The sequence below is a fragment of the Penicillium verhagenii genome (assembly GCF_028828195.1).
Source record: "Penicillium verhagenii strain IBT 33310 chromosome Unknown utg000002l_segment0_segment0, whole genome shotgun sequence".
Lineage (NCBI taxonomy): Eukaryota > Fungi > Ascomycota > Eurotiomycetes > Eurotiales > Aspergillaceae > Penicillium > Penicillium verhagenii.
Genome location: NW_026643166.1, coordinates 1,442,493 through 1,460,373, shown reverse-complemented (window position 1 = coordinate 1,460,373; position 17,881 = coordinate 1,442,493). Strand labels below are relative to the sequence as shown.

At 49.1% G+C, this 17,881-nt stretch overlaps 10 protein-coding genes across 10 annotated transcripts; 7 read left to right on the top strand and 3 right to left on the bottom strand.

Moving 5' to 3' along the window:
* Nucleotides 1–124: 124 nt before the first annotated feature.
* Nucleotides 125–1,504, top strand: N7466_000531 (amine oxidase, flavin-containing superfamily; the record flags this gene model as incomplete). Its single annotated transcript, XM_057159929.1, has 1 exon — nt 125–1,504. One exon carries the CDS (start codon nt 125–127, stop codon nt 1,502–1,504), a length of 1,380 nt encoding a protein of 459 aa, XP_057026177.1.
* Nucleotides 1,505–2,052: 548 nt separating this feature from the next.
* On the bottom strand, nt 2,053–2,868 carry N7466_000530 (mitochondrial 54S ribosomal protein bL27m; the record flags this gene model as incomplete). Its single annotated transcript, XM_057159928.1, has 1 exon — nt 2,053–2,868. One exon carries the CDS (start codon nt 2,866–2,868, stop codon nt 2,053–2,055), a length of 816 nt encoding a protein of 271 aa, XP_057026176.1.
* A 191-nt stretch (nt 2,869–3,059) lies between these two features.
* lcl2 lies at nt 3,060–3,508 on the top strand (the record flags this gene model as incomplete). The annotated part of the gene is made up of 2 exons (XM_057159927.1): nt 3,060–3,237; nt 3,315–3,508. 2 exons carry the CDS (start codon nt 3,060–3,062, stop codon nt 3,506–3,508), a joined length of 372 nt encoding a protein of 123 aa, XP_057026175.1.
* A 938-nt stretch (nt 3,509–4,446) lies between these two features.
* N7466_000528 (scramblase family protein) lies at nt 4,447–5,916 on the top strand (the record flags this gene model as incomplete). The annotated part of the gene is made up of 3 exons (XM_057159926.1): nt 4,447–4,556; nt 4,618–4,789; nt 4,837–5,916. 3 exons carry the CDS (start codon nt 4,447–4,449, stop codon nt 5,914–5,916), a joined length of 1,362 nt encoding a protein of 453 aa, XP_057026174.1.
* A 493-nt stretch (nt 5,917–6,409) lies between these two features.
* N7466_000527 (E2 ubiquitin-conjugating protein UBC7) lies at nt 6,410–7,014 on the top strand (the record flags this gene model as incomplete). Its single annotated transcript, XM_057159925.1, has 2 exons — nt 6,410–6,659; nt 6,761–7,014. 2 exons carry the CDS (start codon nt 6,410–6,412, stop codon nt 7,012–7,014), a joined length of 504 nt encoding a protein of 167 aa, XP_057026173.1.
* A 244-nt stretch (nt 7,015–7,258) lies between these two features.
* Nucleotides 7,259–8,740, bottom strand: N7466_000526 (uncharacterized protein; the record flags this gene model as incomplete). Its single annotated transcript, XM_057159924.1, has 7 exons — nt 7,259–7,720; nt 7,781–7,852; nt 7,914–7,994; nt 8,048–8,134; nt 8,190–8,298; nt 8,353–8,419; nt 8,494–8,740. The coding sequence occupies 7 exons, from the start codon at nt 8,738–8,740 to the stop codon at nt 7,259–7,261; spliced, it is 1,125 nt and encodes a 374-aa protein (XP_057026172.1).
* Nucleotides 8,741–9,349: 609 nt separating this feature from the next.
* On the top strand, nt 9,350–11,711 carry N7466_000525 (terpene cyclase/mutase family protein; the record flags this gene model as incomplete). The annotated part of the gene is made up of 4 exons (XM_057159923.1): nt 9,350–9,553; nt 9,609–10,072; nt 10,125–11,570; nt 11,621–11,711. The coding sequence occupies 4 exons, from the start codon at nt 9,350–9,352 to the stop codon at nt 11,709–11,711; spliced, it is 2,205 nt and encodes a 734-aa protein (XP_057026171.1).
* Nucleotides 11,712–12,171: 460 nt separating this feature from the next.
* Nucleotides 12,172–13,599, top strand: N7466_000524 (co-chaperone SGT1; the record flags this gene model as incomplete). The annotated part of the gene is made up of 2 exons (XM_057159922.1): nt 12,172–12,972; nt 13,042–13,599. The coding sequence occupies 2 exons, from the start codon at nt 12,172–12,174 to the stop codon at nt 13,597–13,599; spliced, it is 1,359 nt and encodes a 452-aa protein (XP_057026170.1).
* Nucleotides 13,600–14,677: 1,078 nt separating this feature from the next.
* N7466_000523 (type 1 glutamine amidotransferase) lies at nt 14,678–15,616 on the top strand (the record flags this gene model as incomplete). The annotated part of the gene is made up of 1 exon (XM_057159921.1): nt 14,678–15,616. One exon carries the CDS (start codon nt 14,678–14,680, stop codon nt 15,614–15,616), a length of 939 nt encoding a protein of 312 aa, XP_057026169.1.
* Nucleotides 15,617–15,770: 154 nt separating this feature from the next.
* N7466_000522 (MFS allantoate transporter) lies at nt 15,771–17,534 on the bottom strand (the record flags this gene model as incomplete). The annotated part of the gene is made up of 4 exons (XM_057159920.1): nt 15,771–16,673; nt 16,747–16,973; nt 17,046–17,223; nt 17,292–17,534. 4 exons carry the CDS (start codon nt 17,532–17,534, stop codon nt 15,771–15,773), a joined length of 1,551 nt encoding a protein of 516 aa, XP_057026168.1.
* Between the last annotated feature and the right edge of the window lie 347 nt (nt 17,535–17,881).

Genomic DNA, 17,881 nt, shown 5'->3' with positions numbered 1-17,881 from the left:
GAAGGTAGAAAAAAAATCAAAACAAAACGGGCTGCCGGAATCTTAACCCACCAAAACCCATTGGATCCTACCAGCTCAACAGCTCAGCAACCAAGTCATTCGGCAATCAGAACTGACTGCATCCATGGTTCGACAGGCGTGGTGGTCTCTCGTTTGGGGGCTTGCCCTCGCTTCATTCTGCCAATGTGAAGACAATACTATCTTTCGCGATGTTGCTATTATAGGCGGCGGGGCCGCAGGAACCTTCGCCGCAGTGAAACTCCACGACGCAGGCAAATCGACCATCTTGATTGAGAAAGAAGCCATTCTAGGTGGTCAAACCAATACTTACCAGGATCCGCTCACCAACCAGACGGTCGACTACGGTGTCCAGGTATTCCACAACCAACAGTTCGTCAAGGATTACTTCGACCGACTTGACGTACCCTGGAAAATCACGGACAATGCTTTCGTCGCTCCTAGTCATGCATACTACTTGGATTCACAGACTGCTAAGCCTTTCAACTACACCAGGCCGAATCCCAAATCTGGTCTGGAGGCATATGTGGAGCAACTTGCAAAATACCCAGATATAGAGCAGGGCTTCTTTCTTCCAGACCCTGTTCCTGAAGACTTACTACTGCCGTTCGGCAATTTCATCAAAAAGTACCCCGAGATTGCCAATGCCACACTTGCAATTACCAACTTCGGTCAGGGTCTCGGCGACAATCTGGAGCAGACCACTTTGTATGTGTTCAAGAACTTCGGGACAGACGTCGTCCGTGATATTTCTATTGGCTTCTTGATCTCAGCAAATATGGACAATCACGAGATCTATGATCATGCAACACAGCTGCTTCAGCCAGATGTCTTGCTTAGTAGTGTCGTGGTCAGCACAACACAAAGGAATCATGAAGGAGTGGAACTGATCGTCAAAACACCAACCGGGTACCAAAAAGTGAAAGCAAAGAAGCTTCTGATTGCCATCCCACAGAAACTTGACAACATGTATCCCTTTGACCTGGATAGACGAGAATCCAACATCTTCGGCAAATTCATGAACACAGGCTACTATACCAGCTTGGTGAACAACACCGGGCTGCCAGCGAATTTCTATTCCTATTCCATTAGCGCTGACACACCATACAACGTCCCCAAGTTACCGGGTGTTTACGGTGTCACGCCTACGGCAATTGACGGTGTTTTTGATATCAAATATGGCAGTCCGTCCGCTATACCTGACGAGGATGTTCAATACGAGATTCTTTCTTACGTTAGGGCACTCCAGGCCAATGGGCTGGCAGAAAAAGTACCCGGTAGCCCAGGGTTCGTGGCGTATAATAGCCATGCTCCGTTTGAGTTGACTGTGTCTCCAGATGAGATCAGAGATGGATTTTACAACGATTTGTATGCTTTGCAGGGTTATCGCAATACTTGGTATACCGGGGCTGCTTTCCACACTCAGGACTCGTCTTGGCTGTGGAATTTCACTTCGAACTATGTTTTACCTGGGCTGCTGGAATAGGACTTAATACTGTCCACCAATACGACCAGTGCTGTTCCGTTTCTGTTATCCAGTTGGATTTTGTGCTTCAGCCTTATACTCACCGCAGTTCAAACTTGCTCAAACCCTGCATCGATCTTAAGCTGCACATATGTTTTATCAAACCTTGTTTCTCGCAAATTCTCCTTGGAGAATCCGGAAATTATACTGCCATGGATTGTTCCATTATAATAGCCACTTAATTAATCCGAACAATCCCCCAGGATATCAAAACTTGAGCTCTTGCTTCACAGTGCTGTTAAACAGACCTCCCAAGGTTCAACCCGCTGGATATAGTGCACGCCAGGACCCTCGTATACCCGCTCAACGAGCTTTAAACAGACATGTGTGAGCTGCGAACCCGCCTTTCTCATCGCAGTTTCAATGGTTAGGTATCATTTGTGGAACAGGTCATGATACAGGTGGAGATATCATTGAAGGAAAATCTTTCTATAATACAGAGAAACACCGGAGACAAACCCTCATATCGCTACAGAAGTCCAAGATCGAATGGATTACATGATGCACACTTATTTGGCCGCCTTCTTGCCGGCCTTCTTGCCACCCTTCAAACTCTTCATCTGGGCAGCCCGCTCAGCACGAGCCTGGCGCTTCCTCCACGCAAGCCACCGGTTCCGGTTATCATAGGGCTTAGCGAAGACTCCAGCCTGCTCAGCAGCACGACCGATCACCCAATTGGCCTCACGGTACATATATCCGGGACGAAGTTGCGGGCCAGTCTCGGCATTAGCAGCCTCCACGGATCCAACTTGAGTGCCATTCTCATCAATCTTGACCACCAAGTCCGACTGCTGGGCAACAGGCTCGATTCGCGGAGTCGACACCATGTTCAACCTGCGCCGGCTGGGCGCATTACGCGGGTACGGCAGCTTATCCTCCTTGTCGAAAACAACTCCAATGTACTTGCGGTCGGGGTGCTGCAAGGGGTCGAGGTAGTATCGGACGTAACCAGCTTGAGTAGCGTAGATGGTGTGGTCACGGCCCATGGCGCAGTTATCACCGGGGAACCATAACGAGCCGCGCTGTTTGAAGATGATGCAGCCGGGAACGACGTATTCGCCGCCGGAGCGCTTCGCGCCGAGACGCTTACCGGCGGGATCGCGCGAGTGTCTGTTGGCAGTTCCCTGGGAGGCGTGGGAGGCGTAACGCACTTGGGAGAATGGGAGGAGGGAGGGTGTGGGTGTGGTTTTCGGGAGAGTGAGGCCTGCTGAGAGCGTTCGTGTGATGAGGGATTGTGGCTGGCAGAGACTGGGAGTCGATCTGATGGATGGGGCGAAGGCTCGCTCCAGCGCCCGGAGAGGCGTCAGGAACCTAGGTTGCAGCATTGTTGGGCAATTGAGGATAGTCTGTCTGGGGTTGCGGAAGTTGAAGCTCCAAAGGGGAACTTTTTCTCGGAGGCTTGGCGTCACGTGTGCGGGCCGTAAGCTGGCTTCATCTATACTTGACTTCGCGTCGGGCGGTCTCGACTCTCGACCACCATCATTTTGATCATACTTGAGTTTTTGTCCATTGCACCATGATGAGGTCTATTCTCCAGACTGTGTGGGCTCTTTTCATGCTAGTGGCTGTTGCCCAGGCCCAGTTCAACTTCTTCGACCAGATGTTTGGGAACAACCAACAACAGCAAGGTCATCGCCAAGGCCCCCAGGATGTCCCAAGCGATAGTGTTCGGTACCAGAACTCTTGGAGTCAAGGTATGTGGAATAATACAATGTTTCAAAGATGAATTAATTACCTGCTTCAAATTCGCTGACAATAAGTCCTCTCGCAGCTCAATGCAGCAACTACCTTTGCCCTGGAACCCTCGCTTGTGTGAGCGTCCCACATCATTGCCCATGCCCACACCCCGATGTCGAAGAAAAGGTGGAACTAGGAGAAGGCAGTGCGATCTGCGTGTCGAAAGGGGGATTTAAAGCGGGCGAAGCGCTACGGAAAATCGAATTGGCTCGCAAGGGACTGCTGTGAGCAATTTATGGCCTATTGAGGCATTTCGAGGCATACTCTTTATATCACCGGCACCTCTATCTGGGGCTGAAGGCCTTCCACTACAAAAGGGTTTTTCGCTGCAGGTCTGGGTTACCGTCCGCAAATATGAATTTAGCGTGTTTTCTTTCCCACTACCTCTTTTCTGGTACAACAAAGACAAACCAAAGGACATAATGAAGACTTTGACTTGGTTTCGATTCACCACGGATTAAATATCAGCACCTAACTAGGCAGATACCTACTAGTAAGATGGGTAGGTAGTTTCCGCTTGCTGGTTTCTTGTTCATACCGCGATCAATAATCGTGTTGTAAGCCAAATAACATTGATGTGTTTCAATGCTCCTGCATTGGGTGACAGAAACCATTTTGTTTCCAAGGTCGAGAAAGATCAAACTCAATTTATAGTTCATGTTTTTGAAGGATACCATCTGTTGTCCAAGTTGACTCAAGAATCGTGGTGCTGAACTACAGGAGCTCGCCGAGTCATCTACAATTGTATGTACTGGCTTGAGCGATTACCACGATCGGCATAGCGCTATCTCCGCTTAATTCCGCCGCAAACTTCCGTCATTGCAAGACTTCTTTGCGCCCACTCACTTTCCGTTTACATCGCATCTCGATCCTGCACCGCGCCTAAGAATTGGCAGCTCACATAAATATGTGGGGAATCAGACTCCGTATAGTTCCTTTACGAAATGTCCCCTCTCAGCAAGCATACTCGACGCTAAGGAGCAGGAATACTCGTGGCTCTCGCGGTATCTTCAGACCACAGCAAAAGCAACCCACCAGAAAAACATCGGAGGAGCCTGAAACGCCCGAATCACCAAATCCTTCAGAAACTGCGGTACCTCAGCCTCAAGATGGGCCCAATCTTAATTATGATCCTTCAAAAAACACACTCCTCTCCCCCCGTGTACATGCCAGAGGACCCGAATGGGGTGCTCAAGGAGAACCATCCCGCGACTCAAATATTAGCAAACTCTGGGCTGGTAGTTCAGAGACAACTAGAAATGATGAACCTTATGATGTGAGTCTGGAGTCAAGCCTACTAGCGCACGGTCGTGTGGCTAACGTCTTTTTCTTGACAGTGGCTTCGAACAAGCAAACAAATATGTTATTATGGATGCGCAAGGTAATCACATCGGGTACATGGCGGAGCAAGAGAAGGGAATGACCAACACCATCTCGCGTCAAATGTTTCGCACCCACCGAAGCTTCGTGACACATGTTTTCGATCGCCATGACAATGAAGTTTTGCGTGTAAGGCTATTGATCCCGGACTGAAGTATTGTGGCTAACGAATGCAGTTCCATCGACCATTTTCTTGGATCAATTCTCGAATCAAAGTCTATGATCCTCTCGACGTTACCACAAGTGCCTACACTTCCTCCACTGCTATCCAAAATACCACACCTGGGTCCCTTGTCTCAGCGAACGCAGCTTCGAATCCGCGCATTTCACCACTGAGCTTCGATCAGATGCGAATAATTGGTGAAAGTCAACAAGAGTGGGCACCCCTACGCCGGAAATACAACATCTTCACATATCATCAGTCTCCGAACCCAGCGACAGACATGGGTGCCCAAAAATTCCCGCTCTCAGGGTCAGATCTGTCGAAAACTCAGCAAATGCAGATAGCACATGGATCTCAGTCAAGTGAGGGCGAATTCAACCAGTTTGCATATGTCGATGCCCGATTTCTTTCTCTAGATTTCGATTTGCTCTCTGCAGAAAACAAATTGGTTGGGTCCGTTAACCGTAACTTTGGTGGGTTCGCCCGAGAGATCTTTACGGATACCGGTGTATATGCGCTGCGTATGGACTCTGCTGGATCGAGCACAGAAGCGCTGCCTACTGAAAATGCGCCCACCGAAGTGACCAAGGCTACTGGTATGACACTTGATCAGCGTGCAGTTGTGCTAGCCACTGCTGTGACAATAGATTTTGATTACTTCAGCCGGCATAGCAATAGCAGCGGGTTCGGCTTTATGCCTTTGTGGTTCCCTGGCATGGGAGGGGAGGCTGCTGGTGGCGCAGCGGCCGGTGGTGCAGCGGCCGGTGAAGCTGCTGGGACTGCTGGAGCCATTGGCGAAGCCGCAACAGGTGCCATTGGTCGAGCCGGTGCAGCAGGTGGGATGGCAGAAGGCATGGCAGCAGGCGTAACTGGTGCCGGTACAATGGCTGGATACGAAGCTATGCAACGCGGCATGTCCGGTGGACAAGACAGCCAGGCACCTACAAGTGACCATGGGCAGGAACAACCTGGTGCCACCGGAGATGCATGGCCCGAAGAAAAAACGCAAGAAGACGTCTGGGATGAAGATCCTTGGGATGACTCAGGAGATTCTGGAGAAGGAGGATCCATCTCTGACTGGTTTGATCTCTGACTGGTTTGAATAACGATTAAGGCTCTATAACCTTGTATGATAGGAAATCTCTCTAATGTATTTTATATTGGGTCTTCAAAACCCGGACTGGAGCATAATATTTTATTGGATTGTGCCTCGTAGATAATCTCTTATAATTTCTTTGTCTTCTACCTGGGATCGACGCGGGGCAGACCAATGACGGCGGTCCCCACTGTTCCCAGCTCCCGCGGGTACACACTTCAACTCTCCTTGCACTTTTCTTATTCTTTCCACTCCAGGAACATTCTCTATTATTTATTTTTCAACTGGCCCTCTGCATCAGACTCTACCAGAGTCACGACATCGTCTTCGCTTCCAGTTGACCGCAACCTCTTGATCCCTCTCTCTCCGCACTCTCGGCGGAACTCCACCTTTTGCCACCTCTCGAAACCCAACCCAAACCCACTTTCTTCAACAAAAGCCCAAATCTCTCAGACCTCGATCTTCTGGACCAACATCCAAACTCCACAAAATGGCTTCTACAGTCGCTCAAAAGCGTTTGTTTCACGAATATAAGAACCTCTCCACAAACCCACCAGAAGGTATCACTGCGGGTCCAGTGTCAGAGGATGACATGTTCTACTGGGAGGCCCTTATCGAGGGCCCTGGAGGCACCCCCTTCGAGGGTGGAGTATTCGCAGCCGAGCTCAAGTTCCCCAAAGACTATCCTCTCAGCCCGCCAACCATGAAGTTTGTCGGCGGCGGAGTGTGGCACCCCAACGGTAAATCTTTCCCCGCAGCGCGTATCATTTTTGATACCCTGTATCCACCAGGTATTGATCGGAATACCGAGCGATTACTGATTCGATCTTTGATATCTTAGTCTATCCCAATGGCACAGTCTGCATCTCCATCCTGCACCCTCCCGGCGACGACCCGAACCACTACGAACATGCCTCGGAGCGCTGGTCGCCCATTCAAAGCGTGGAGAAGATTCTCATTTCCGTCATGAGCATGCTTGCCGAGCCCAACGATGAGAGTCCCGCGAATGTTGAGGCGGCAAAGATGTGGCGTGAGCGGAGACCCGAATACGAGCAGAAGGTTCGGGATGAGGTTCGGAAGGGACTGGGACTTTGAAAGGATTTCTTTTGCGAAAATTGATAACGATGAAGGACACAGGTTGATCACTAGGCGTCAGTTGGTGGGGTTTGGCTTTGCATTGCTTGGGCATCGTTTGTTTGTGTACAGTTTGTATGTCTAACGACTAAAAACGAGAGCGTGAGATTTTTCCATTAATCATTTGGTCTCGGTAGTCCATATGCTTTATATGAGATGCTTATTATCCCAGAAGCAGTGGCCCTTGAATAAGTATACTTTATGCCTATCGGAACATCTTTCGATCAATCCATCCTTCAATGCCACCGTCTTGCTCATAGAGTGTCTCGATCTCTGCCTTCACGTTCAGCATCAACATTCTCTGCAACTCCACACGCCACTCAGGTTCCGGTCCGTTATCTGCCCAGATGGGACTATTGCATAGCATGCACTGAATCTTCCTGCGGTCCCTGGAACTTAAAGAGAGAAGGACGTTCTGCGAAACCCCAGAGTCCATGACTGCATCTGATACTCGGATTCCAAGATACTTCAATCCGGGCAAGGTAAGTCTTGCATTCTCGTGAGCGTGCGCCACCGACCCATACTTGTACGTCGACATGACCGATATGCCATCGGGATCTCCATCTACGAGTGCATAAATTGGCGGCGGTCGCCCATTGTTATTGGATGCGTGATCGAAGATCCGTCGGACGAATACACGCGTGCAGATATCAGGATATCCTTTGCCCTGTTTCACGATCAATCAGTTGCGATTCATGAGCATAGAGACTGGAAACTTCAGGCCCACGGTGATTAGAATGCCTTTTCCCGCAAGAGCTGTCATATGATAATTATTTCTTGCGAGCCGGTGGAACACTGCCTGGTATCTGTCAGCCAGCCCAGGTATCCCGTGACAATGCTTTGAGATCTGCAGGATATACTTCTTTTTCAATAACGAGCACCCAGCGAGTACCAGAGATATCAATTTCGTCGCTTTCTTGGATCCGAGGAATCAAGGTGTCCTGGCTCTGTCAGATTCAAAGCCCGACTCCCAGACTCCTGGTGCTTCTTTTACCTGGAAAGAAGATCCAGCATCTAGCAAGAGCTGTGAATCGTGCTTGAGGACAAAGGACCCAGTCACCAGTCCTTTCCCTGCTGCTTCCTACCAAGCGTGAGCATACTCCCTCCATTATCGCCTGGGTCCAATAGGAACCCACAACATTCAACGCCATCCGATCCACCCCGATAGTGTATGCAAGGTCATCCACAATTCTATCAACGATATGCTGTGATTTGAAGTATGCCGGGTCGATATAAAATATATCCCTGGTGCAGCGATCAGTATTGCCTCGATGGTGGGGAACATGTGAAACGGCTCACCTCTTTGAAATAATTTGACCCATTCGTATCGCCTCATCAATAACCGCCAAGATTCGAATGATAGCTGCTATATGAGGGTATTTGATTCAGCATGTCATATGTCCAAACCAAAACAAGTACCATGAAAATGGAAGCTCATACTGAACCTCCATGCTTCAAATGACGAGTTCCCTGGCCAGGAGTAGGTGCGATATGATACTACTGGTTGAACTGCTTCCAGTGCACCATTTTGCTGGTTTATTGTGTATCCTGTTGGATTTGATCTGCGCCGCAGAGTGATTGAGGGCCGTCCTTGGGACTGTGGCAGCGAAAGTTCTTGGAGTAAAGCCGTGAGGACATTGTCGATGTAGGCGCGCACCGTGGTCTCTGAGCTGGATTCTTCGGGCATGGACAAACTCAGTGGAATTGATGACAGTGCCTTTCTGAAGTTTAAAGTACTGGTTGTATAGAATCAAAAGACGATGGATTGAGGTGTAGTCCTAGATGGGACAAAAACGTGACCAAGTCCATACTAAGTAATAGATGGAACTTATTCTGCCATAGCGGCGATTCCAATACTCCGGATTGAACATTACTCTAACAATCTAAATTCTTGATTTGGAATTGTGCCATTGGAAACAATTGCTCATTGGTCTTTACTTTGATGTCACTACAAGTGTGTTACTGTGTGTATCAACCCCTTTTGGCTGTCATCAATTCCCAGGTCCAACCACCTCACCTATAACTATTTTACTTCACAACACCAGAATAGTTTTCCCCATGTCTTTTACATGTAAGAGGCGAAAAGAATAAAAAAAACAATACACTATCGAATCCTACATCATCTGGAAATTCAACGCGTACTTTATTGTACCGTGCAGGTTTGAGACCGCTGACTCAGCTACCCCAGGGGCAGCCACGACCCACTTTAAAGGTGATCCAAGGCTATCAATTCCGCTTCCCAGGCCACAGCTTGACTTCTCCCATTGAACCCGGAGAAGTTGACCAAATAACAATCATGGCTTCTCCTATCGGTCCCTGGAGGACAGACGCTCAGGGCCACCTTAAACCTGATGAGAATGGCGACCCAAAGACCGACTACACTCGCTGGCGGTTGGTCAATGAAGAAGGTCGCCAGACTTGGCGATATCTTGAATCCGACACAGAGAACTCCGCCTGGCTACAGACAGTTGCTGAAAAGTATCATATGGGACTCCCAACAGTATGTGCTCATGCTTTTAACTCAATGGTGTAATCTCTAACATGTTTTTCATCAGGGTCTCCCAATCTTGCCAGAGGCCAAAACACCTCTCCAAGCAGCAGAGAATGGCTTGTCTTTCTTCTCAAAACTTCAATTGGAGCCTGGTAATTGGGCTTGTGAATATGGAGGTCCTATGTTCCTTCTTCCGGGTATTTTGATCACCTATTATGTGACCAATACTCCCATCCCCCCAGAATACGCTGCAGAGATCAAGCGTTATTTGTTTGCCCGCCAAAACCCCGAAGATGGTGGCTGGGGTTTGCACATTGAAGCTCACAGTTCATGCTTCGGCACTTCCATGAACTATGTCGCTTTGCGATTGGTTGGTGCCCACGAAGATGACCCACGTATGATCAAAGCTCGTGGTCTGCTGCACAAGTTTGGCGGCGCTGTTTACGGACCTCACTGGGCTAAGTTCTGGCTGAGTGTCCTGGGTGTTATGGACTGGGAGGGTGTGAACCCTGTCCCGCCCGAGATCTGGTATGGTGTTCGCTTCCAGAGTCTTTGAAAATTTACTAACTGATATCTTCAGGCTTCTTCCCGACTGGGTTCCATTTGCCCCTTGGCGTTGGTGGATTCATATGCGCCAGGTCTTTTTGCCTATGTCTTACATCTGGTCCAAGAAGTGGTCTTTCCCTCTCAATGATTTGACCAGACAGCTTCGTGAGGAACTCTACACTCAACCATATGACTCTATCAACTTTGCTCAACACCGCAATTCTATTCACCCGGCCGACAATTACTACCCCAAGACCTGGCTTTTGAATGGCCTCAACGAGCTACTAGTCCGGGTTTGGAACCCGTTCCTCCGACTCAAGGCAATTACCAAACGAGCCGAAGACTGGACTTGGGAGCTGATCCGTATGGAAGACGAGAACACCGATTACGCAGGTCTGGGACCTGTTAACAACCCTATGAACATGGTTGCATGCTATATTCATGATGGTCCCGACAGCTATTCTGTGCGTCGGCACCGTGAGCGACTCAATGACTACATGTGGCTCAAGGGTGAGGGTATGTTGGCAAATGGTACCAACGGCGTCCAGGTGTGGGACACAACATTTGTCACCCAGGCGGTTGTGGTCGCTGGACTTGCTGATGACCCGAAATGGCGGCCCATGTTGACAAAGGCCCTGGAGTTCATTGAGGACCATCAGCTGCGTGAGAACGTGCCAGATCAAGAAAAATGCTATCGTCAGCACCGCAAAGGTGCTTGGCCTTTCAGTACCAAGACACAGGGATACACAGTCAGTGATTGTACTGCTGAGGGTCTTCGATCCACTATCCAGCTGCAGGAAATGCACAACTTCCCTAAGCTTATCTCTCTAGACCGTCTTAAGGACAGCGTTGACTGTCTGTTGTTGATGCAGAACCCCACTGGTGGCTTCACTGAGTACGAGACTACCCGTGCATCCCCAAAGGTTGAATGGCTGAACGCTGCCGAAGTTTTCGGTGGAATCATGATCGGATACGACTACCCAGAGTGCACAACAGCTTCGGTGACAGCGTTGTCTCTTTTCAGCAAGTTTTACCCCGACTACCGTGCGGCTGAGATCAAGGCCGCCAAGGACAAGGCCGTTGTCTACATCAAACGTGTTCAGCGGGCTGATGGAAGTTGGTACGGATCTTGGGGTATTTGCTTCACCTATGCCGCGATGTTTGCGCTCGAGAGTCTGTCCAGTATTGGCGAGACTTATGAGACCAGCGAGAACTCTCGCCGTGGCTGTGACTTCCTCCTATCCAAACAGAAGGAAGACGGCGGCTGGGGTGAATCTTATCTTAGCAGCGAAAAGCATGTATACGTCCAACATGAGAAATCCCAAGTGTGCCAAACCGCTTGGGCCTGTCTAGCTTTGCTGGAAGCTCAATATCCCCACAAGGAGCCCCTTGAGAAGGCCATGAAGCTGCTGATGTCGCGGCAGCAAGCCAATGGCGAGTGGTTGCAGGAAGCCATTGAGGGCGTCTTCAACCAGTCATGGTAAGTCCTAATCTCTAATTTATAAAGTATATGAAACTGACCTGTCCTAGCATGATCTCCTACCCCAACTACAAGTTCTATTGGCCAATCCGGGCTCTTGGCCTTTACGCTAAGAAATTTGGTAATGAACAGCTCCTGTGAAAGCTAACATGAAAGTCTGAGAGTGCTTGGTGCCATACTTTCCCAATAATTAATAATAACAGAGTCTTCCAACTCAGTACATAGTACAAATGCATATATTCTCGGACAGCGTAAATTTTCCAGTTATCTGCCTTGTAGCTGTGGGGGAGCCTCATCTCCGCATTACGTAATCGAGCGTAATCGAAGCTCTAGCGGAGAAAGCTGTAGAATATCGGACTTAGGATTTCCGATTGTTTTTTGACGCATCCTCATTCACTGATTTGTCCAGTCTAGTACATAGTAGGTACTCAAGTCCTTTGATACTGTCCTACATGCAATCGCAAAGCTTCCAACTTTACCTCTAATACTTTCCCAAGCAAGCCCCTAACTACAGCACGATCCTTGCCAAGAATACGTCCCCTCTTTCCCTCGTTCGCGACCTGGAGATACACAACCGATTTAAATATTTATTGCCATCACGATGAACTCCGCGTCACAGGGTGAGAAGGCCCTCGCCGAGTCAAATGCTCCCCTCGCAATCCAACACTTCACTCGTGCCTTAAGCGAGTTACCCCGCGCCCCAGCATACTACATCCACCGCTCAACCGCCTATTCTCGCCTCAAGCCTGCCGACGGTGGTCCTAATCGAACTGCTGCACTGCGCGATGCTGAGATTGCTGTGTTTCTTGCCCACGAGCGGGGCAAGCGGGAGCTCATCCTGTCTGCACAGATGCGACGCGGCATAATCCTCTTCCAGCTGGAGCGGTACGGCGATGCCCACTTCATCTTTGAGCAGATAGAGGCCAAGACAGGTGGCCCACCTCAGCCTGTTGATAAGTCCCAGGGTATCCAGAGTGCAATGGCCGGTGGGTGGACCAAGAAGGATGGATACAGTGCTGAGTTGCCGATTTGGATGATGAAGGTTCGCCGGAAGCTAAGTGAGCTGGAGGGTGATGAGAAGACGGTCGTCTCCGTTCTTGAATACCCTACCGATATTCATGTTCCAACGGAGAAGGAGTTGAAGGCTGAATGGGAAAGACTCAAGTCCGGAAAATCAGACGTTGAGAAATCACCGGCTGCCCAGCCTGCGTCCGGAGCTGCATCTTCATCGACAGAGACAAAGATGAACACCTCTGAGCAAAATACTGCAAGCAATGTTGTCGCACCTGCTGCGGAGAAGGTCCGCCATGAATGGTACCAATCCCAGGATTCGGTTGTCGTAACACTATATGTGAAGAATGTGCAAAAGGATAAAGTCGAGACTGAGCTGAAGGGTGACTCGGTAAGTTAATCGCATCATTATTTGTATCCCCGATGAAGTGCACGAGCTAACCGGTACATGCATTTGCAGATATCCCTCCAATTCCCTCTTCCGTCTGGCTCCGAATATGATTTCACCCTCGATCCCCTCTACGCATCTATTGATGCATCGGCCTCCAAGGTCACTGTCATGGGCACAAAAATTGAAATTGTGCTTCAAAAGCAGACGCCAGGCCAAAAGTGGAATGCTCTTGAAGCACCCGCCGGCGCTACAAAGCTCACAGATCGGCCGTCTGCACCAGCTGCATCGGTGCCGGTTTCTTCTGGGCCCGCCTACCCGACCTCATCTCGCCATGGCGCAAAGGATTGGGACAAGGTCGCGTCTTCGCTGACAGCCAAGAATTCCAAGGAGAATAAGTCCAAAGACGCAAAAGACACTGCTGACGGGGACGATTCCGATGCTGAATCTGTAAACTCGGACTTTGGTGGTGATGCCGTGGATGGATTCTTCAAGAAGCTCTATGCTGGTGCCGATGCGGACACTCGTCGTGCTATGATGAAGAGCTACGTCGAGAGCAACGGTACATCGCTGAGCACCAACTGGAGCGAGGTTGGAACCAAGAAGATGGAACCTCATCCTCCATCTTGAATAGATTAAAGTGGTGTATGGCTCACTTTGCTTCTGCTTTACCTTTTGTGTCTGTTTAACGCATCCAGCGAACGGTGTCTTACCGCATGTCTTTATTGAATACACGACCGGCCTCATATGGGCGAATAGTCGAATTAACACACGCTCAGTGCTTGCTTTGTCTTCATCTACCAATATGTACGCTATCCCATTTGGAGCTCGTGAGCAAATCTATCTGTGACAGGGCCAATGAAGCCCCAGGTGCCCTCGCTCACGTGAAGCATGGGGGAAAGTCATATTTATTTGATAATAACATCCTTCTTAAACTCAAAAGGCGTGTATGACCTTCCAAGGTGGTGTCATGTGTACTTTGTGAGTATTTATGACTAAAACTGCCCCGGATCTTTCAACCTTCACATCCAAACTTGCTGGATGTTCCGATTTATTCCACCAAAAGCTTACTTATCCGAGGCAAATCCCCCTGCAGGGAGTCCCATTTAGCATTGATCATCCAGCATTATGCTCTCATTTAGAGCGCACTCATTGGTTGGAGAATAACTACCGGAGATATGAAGGAGAAGATTCGGCTGAAGATCATTCACAAGGTTCCATAAGAGCGGGGAATTTCCGAGTACTAAACCACAAATGCTCCATATTTGCATAGAGATGCGAAATATTGCCCACATCGTTCAAGTCAAAACTCCAATAAAACTCTTCAATCAAAATCAACAGAGGAAGATCTCACCGGGAGTGGGGCTGAAAATTAAGCTCATGCTCCGCGAACCCTAACTTTTACCTAATTCTCCCGATCAATTTGGAGTCTTTTGGAGTATTCTTGGCACCACCTCTTACGCGGCGATGGTTTTTATTACGCATGTACTATCCAGTCTAACTTTTTTGGCCAATATCCCCGACGGCATCTTGGAGTCGGCCGTTGGCTTATTTTGAATCAATCTCCAGTGGGAAGAAGTAATCAAGTAAACCTTAGAACATAAGAGACAGCACTAAAAAGAAAAAAACTATCCACCAAAAACACACTTACTCCTACACCTTACTGCGTCCACATAAAATATCAAAAGCAAACACTGCAACCCTCAACATGGTCCGCAACATCCACATTGCAGTCTTGGACGTCGACATCCCCGCTCGACCTCTATACGAAGCAAGAGGGCTCTGCAGCGCCCACTTCCGCGACATCCTCCGCGAAACAGCATCCCACCTAAACGAAACCCACCCAGAAAACACAAACCCCATAAACATCACCGTAACAGCCTTCGACATCCGCGGCGGCCACTACCCAGACCTGGATCTCCTCCGCGGCAGTCCCGCCCAGAAACAAAGCCATCAACAATGGCCCGTCCTCAACCCCATCGACGCAATCCTGATAACAGGTGGCTCACCCGGCGTCTATGAAATGGCCCATTCGCCCTGGATGCAAGTACTAGAGAAATTCATCCAAAACGTCTACGACAACTACCCCGAAGTCCGCATCATGGGTACCTGCTTCGGCCACCAGCTGATTTCGCACGCTCTTGTCCGCGTGCCGGATGACCAGGCCCGGGACGTATACGTTGAGAAGTGCCCGCTAGGACGGGAAGTGGGTATTTATACTGTGCAGTTGGAGGAGGCCTTTGTGCGCTCGTTCCCGACTGCCTTGGGCCATTTGCCGAAGGGTCAGTTGCGGATTCAGATGTTCCATGGGGATCGGGTTATGGCCGTTGAGAAGGGGGTGGCTGTTTCCTTGAGCGAGTCGCCGCCTGTTTGTTTGCCGGCGCCGTGGGTGAATATTGGCAGTACGCCCATCTGTCCTATTCAGGGACTTTATAATCCTGGACGAGTTCTCTCTGTGCAGGGACATTATGAGATGGATGCGTTTGGGTTGTCGAAGATGTGTGTGGAGGCTGCGCCGGTTATGGGGTGGAAGGAGTCGAAGTTGGCGCTGTTTTTGGAGCAGGTTGGGCCTGATTTGGTGGATCGGCAGGATGATGCTAAGGCTTTTGCGTCAGCCGTTGTTTGTTTCTTGGCTGATCTGGAATGACTTGAATATGTTCTTAAGATTTATTATATCTATAAAAGTTTCTATTTCATGATTTCAAATCCATGGATGTTTCTTCTCGTAAATGTATTAAGTATCTTATTGAATCTAGATACAAGATTCGAACATGCGTAGCTTCGTTGATTTCCAGCGCTGTCTACAGCGTATATCTGAACGAAATGTTCTGTCGGTCTGTCAAATCTGCAAAAGCATTTGCCAGCTCCATCTCTTCGGTCATTTCAGCGACATCCTCCAGCTCTCGTTTCTTGTTTTCCAGGCTATAGAGGATGTAGAGAACGGAGAAAATCAAGATGCATGCCACAAACATGCACAGCGAGGTCACCATACCAGTGGTGTACTTGGGCGCCTGTGCGGTAATGAAGGTCTGCGGCGAGATAATATTGGCAATACAGTTAGACGAGAAGAACATGGCACCAACCATGACTTTCTTCGAATAACCGGCGACATTACTCGCAAGGAGAGAGTACATGATACCCGCGCTAACTGCAACAATAGGCACAATGAAGATGGCAAAGAGATGCAAGTGCTTTGTCGAAGCCTCGATGGGGCTGCAGTATAAGATGGATGCAGAGATGATTCCAGGACAGTAGCAAAGGATCATGCAGAAGATTCGCTTATTCTTGCCCCACTTGGAGGACAGGAATAAGCTGACGAGGATCATGCTGGTGGCCATGATGATTCCGGGGGGAATGTTCAGCAGAACGGCTTCGTAGGTACTATATCCGAAGCCCTTGATGATGATTCCCATGAAGGTTGTCTGGAGACTGTTGGTCATGTTGTGGCAGAAGATGGCCAAAACAAGCATCCAAACACGGATATCGAGCAAAGTCTCCTTGAACTGCTCTCCCTTGATATTGCTGTTCTTCACACCGGTTTTATTGCTCTTGAGACGATCCACGACGATGAATCGCTCTCGCTCTGTCAGGAATCCAGCAGTCATTGGGGTGGAGGGCAGGAGCCACCAGAGAGAGATACCGAAGCAGACTGTTACGGATCCAAAGATAATGAACATCCATTGGTAGGCGAACAAGCCACGTGCCTGATGAATAGAGATGATCAGCGAGATTCTAGAGAGAACAAGACGTATGCTGCAGGTGCAGGGTATTACTCACGTGAAGATGCGCGATGGCATAAAAGATTGCCCCCGAAGGCGCACCGATCAAACCATTGGCACTGTACCAAAGTCCAACACGGGCGGGCTGCTCTTCACGCTTCCACCAGGATGATGTGATCAACACAAAGCCGGGGTTCAGGGCGGATTCGAATATTCCGAGGAGGAGTCGAACGGTCGCCAGGGAGCGGAATGTTGTGCAGGCTCCGGTTGCTGTCAAGGTAGCACCTATAGATTGAGAAGGTCAAATGTTAGTTACTGAATCTCCTGAGAACCTTGATAATCAAAATGATCACATACCCCAGAGCACAAATGTGATACATAAAACTTTCGAGATTGGGAATCTCTGCATTAACCAATTGGCCGGCCATTGAGCAGCCAGGTATCCAATATAGAAGATTGTTGTGAGCAGACTGTATTGTTGTCCGACCAAGTGCGCCTCAGTCTCGAGACCATATGTTCCAGCATAAGATAGGGTCTGTATCGATTTGGTTTCCCTATTAGTTCAAGAATCCCATGGAGTGTGACAAGAGGGGAAATAATCACATTCTTATCCACGAATTGAAATCCGTTCACAATAAGCATCAATGTGAGCATTCTTATATCCACCTTCCGGAGAACACGCTTCTCCTCCTCCTTTGAGTAGGGCTCATGACCCTGCTGGAGGAATTGTAGTGCATCATCGCCATTGTGAATTTTGTCAATGATTTCTGTAGGGATAATTATAGGAGCAGTTTGAGCATTCTCAAGCTGGTCAACAGAGGGAGAGTCCCTCTCGTCGGTCTTCATTATGGAAAGGTAATATAGAAAGAAAAGTAGAGAGAAAAGTACTGAGTCCCAAACCCCAGAATGTGGGGGATTATATAGCTGTTATTCGGTAGGTTCGTTCATACCCGCTTATCCACCTTCTTTCCACTCTTTCCTCTCGTCCGTTGCTTTTTTTTCTCTTTCGCGCCCTGTGCCTCTCTTTTGCTCCTTTTCTTCTCCCCACAATATCCACAGCTACCCCGGATAAGCGATGGATTGTGGGGCTAACCAATCAGAAACAAACCGGGGAAGTGTTGATCCTGCGGGGAAGTTGCCCAGGCACTAACAACTTGCCGACATATCTCCCTAGCTTCGCTTAACTACCTGGT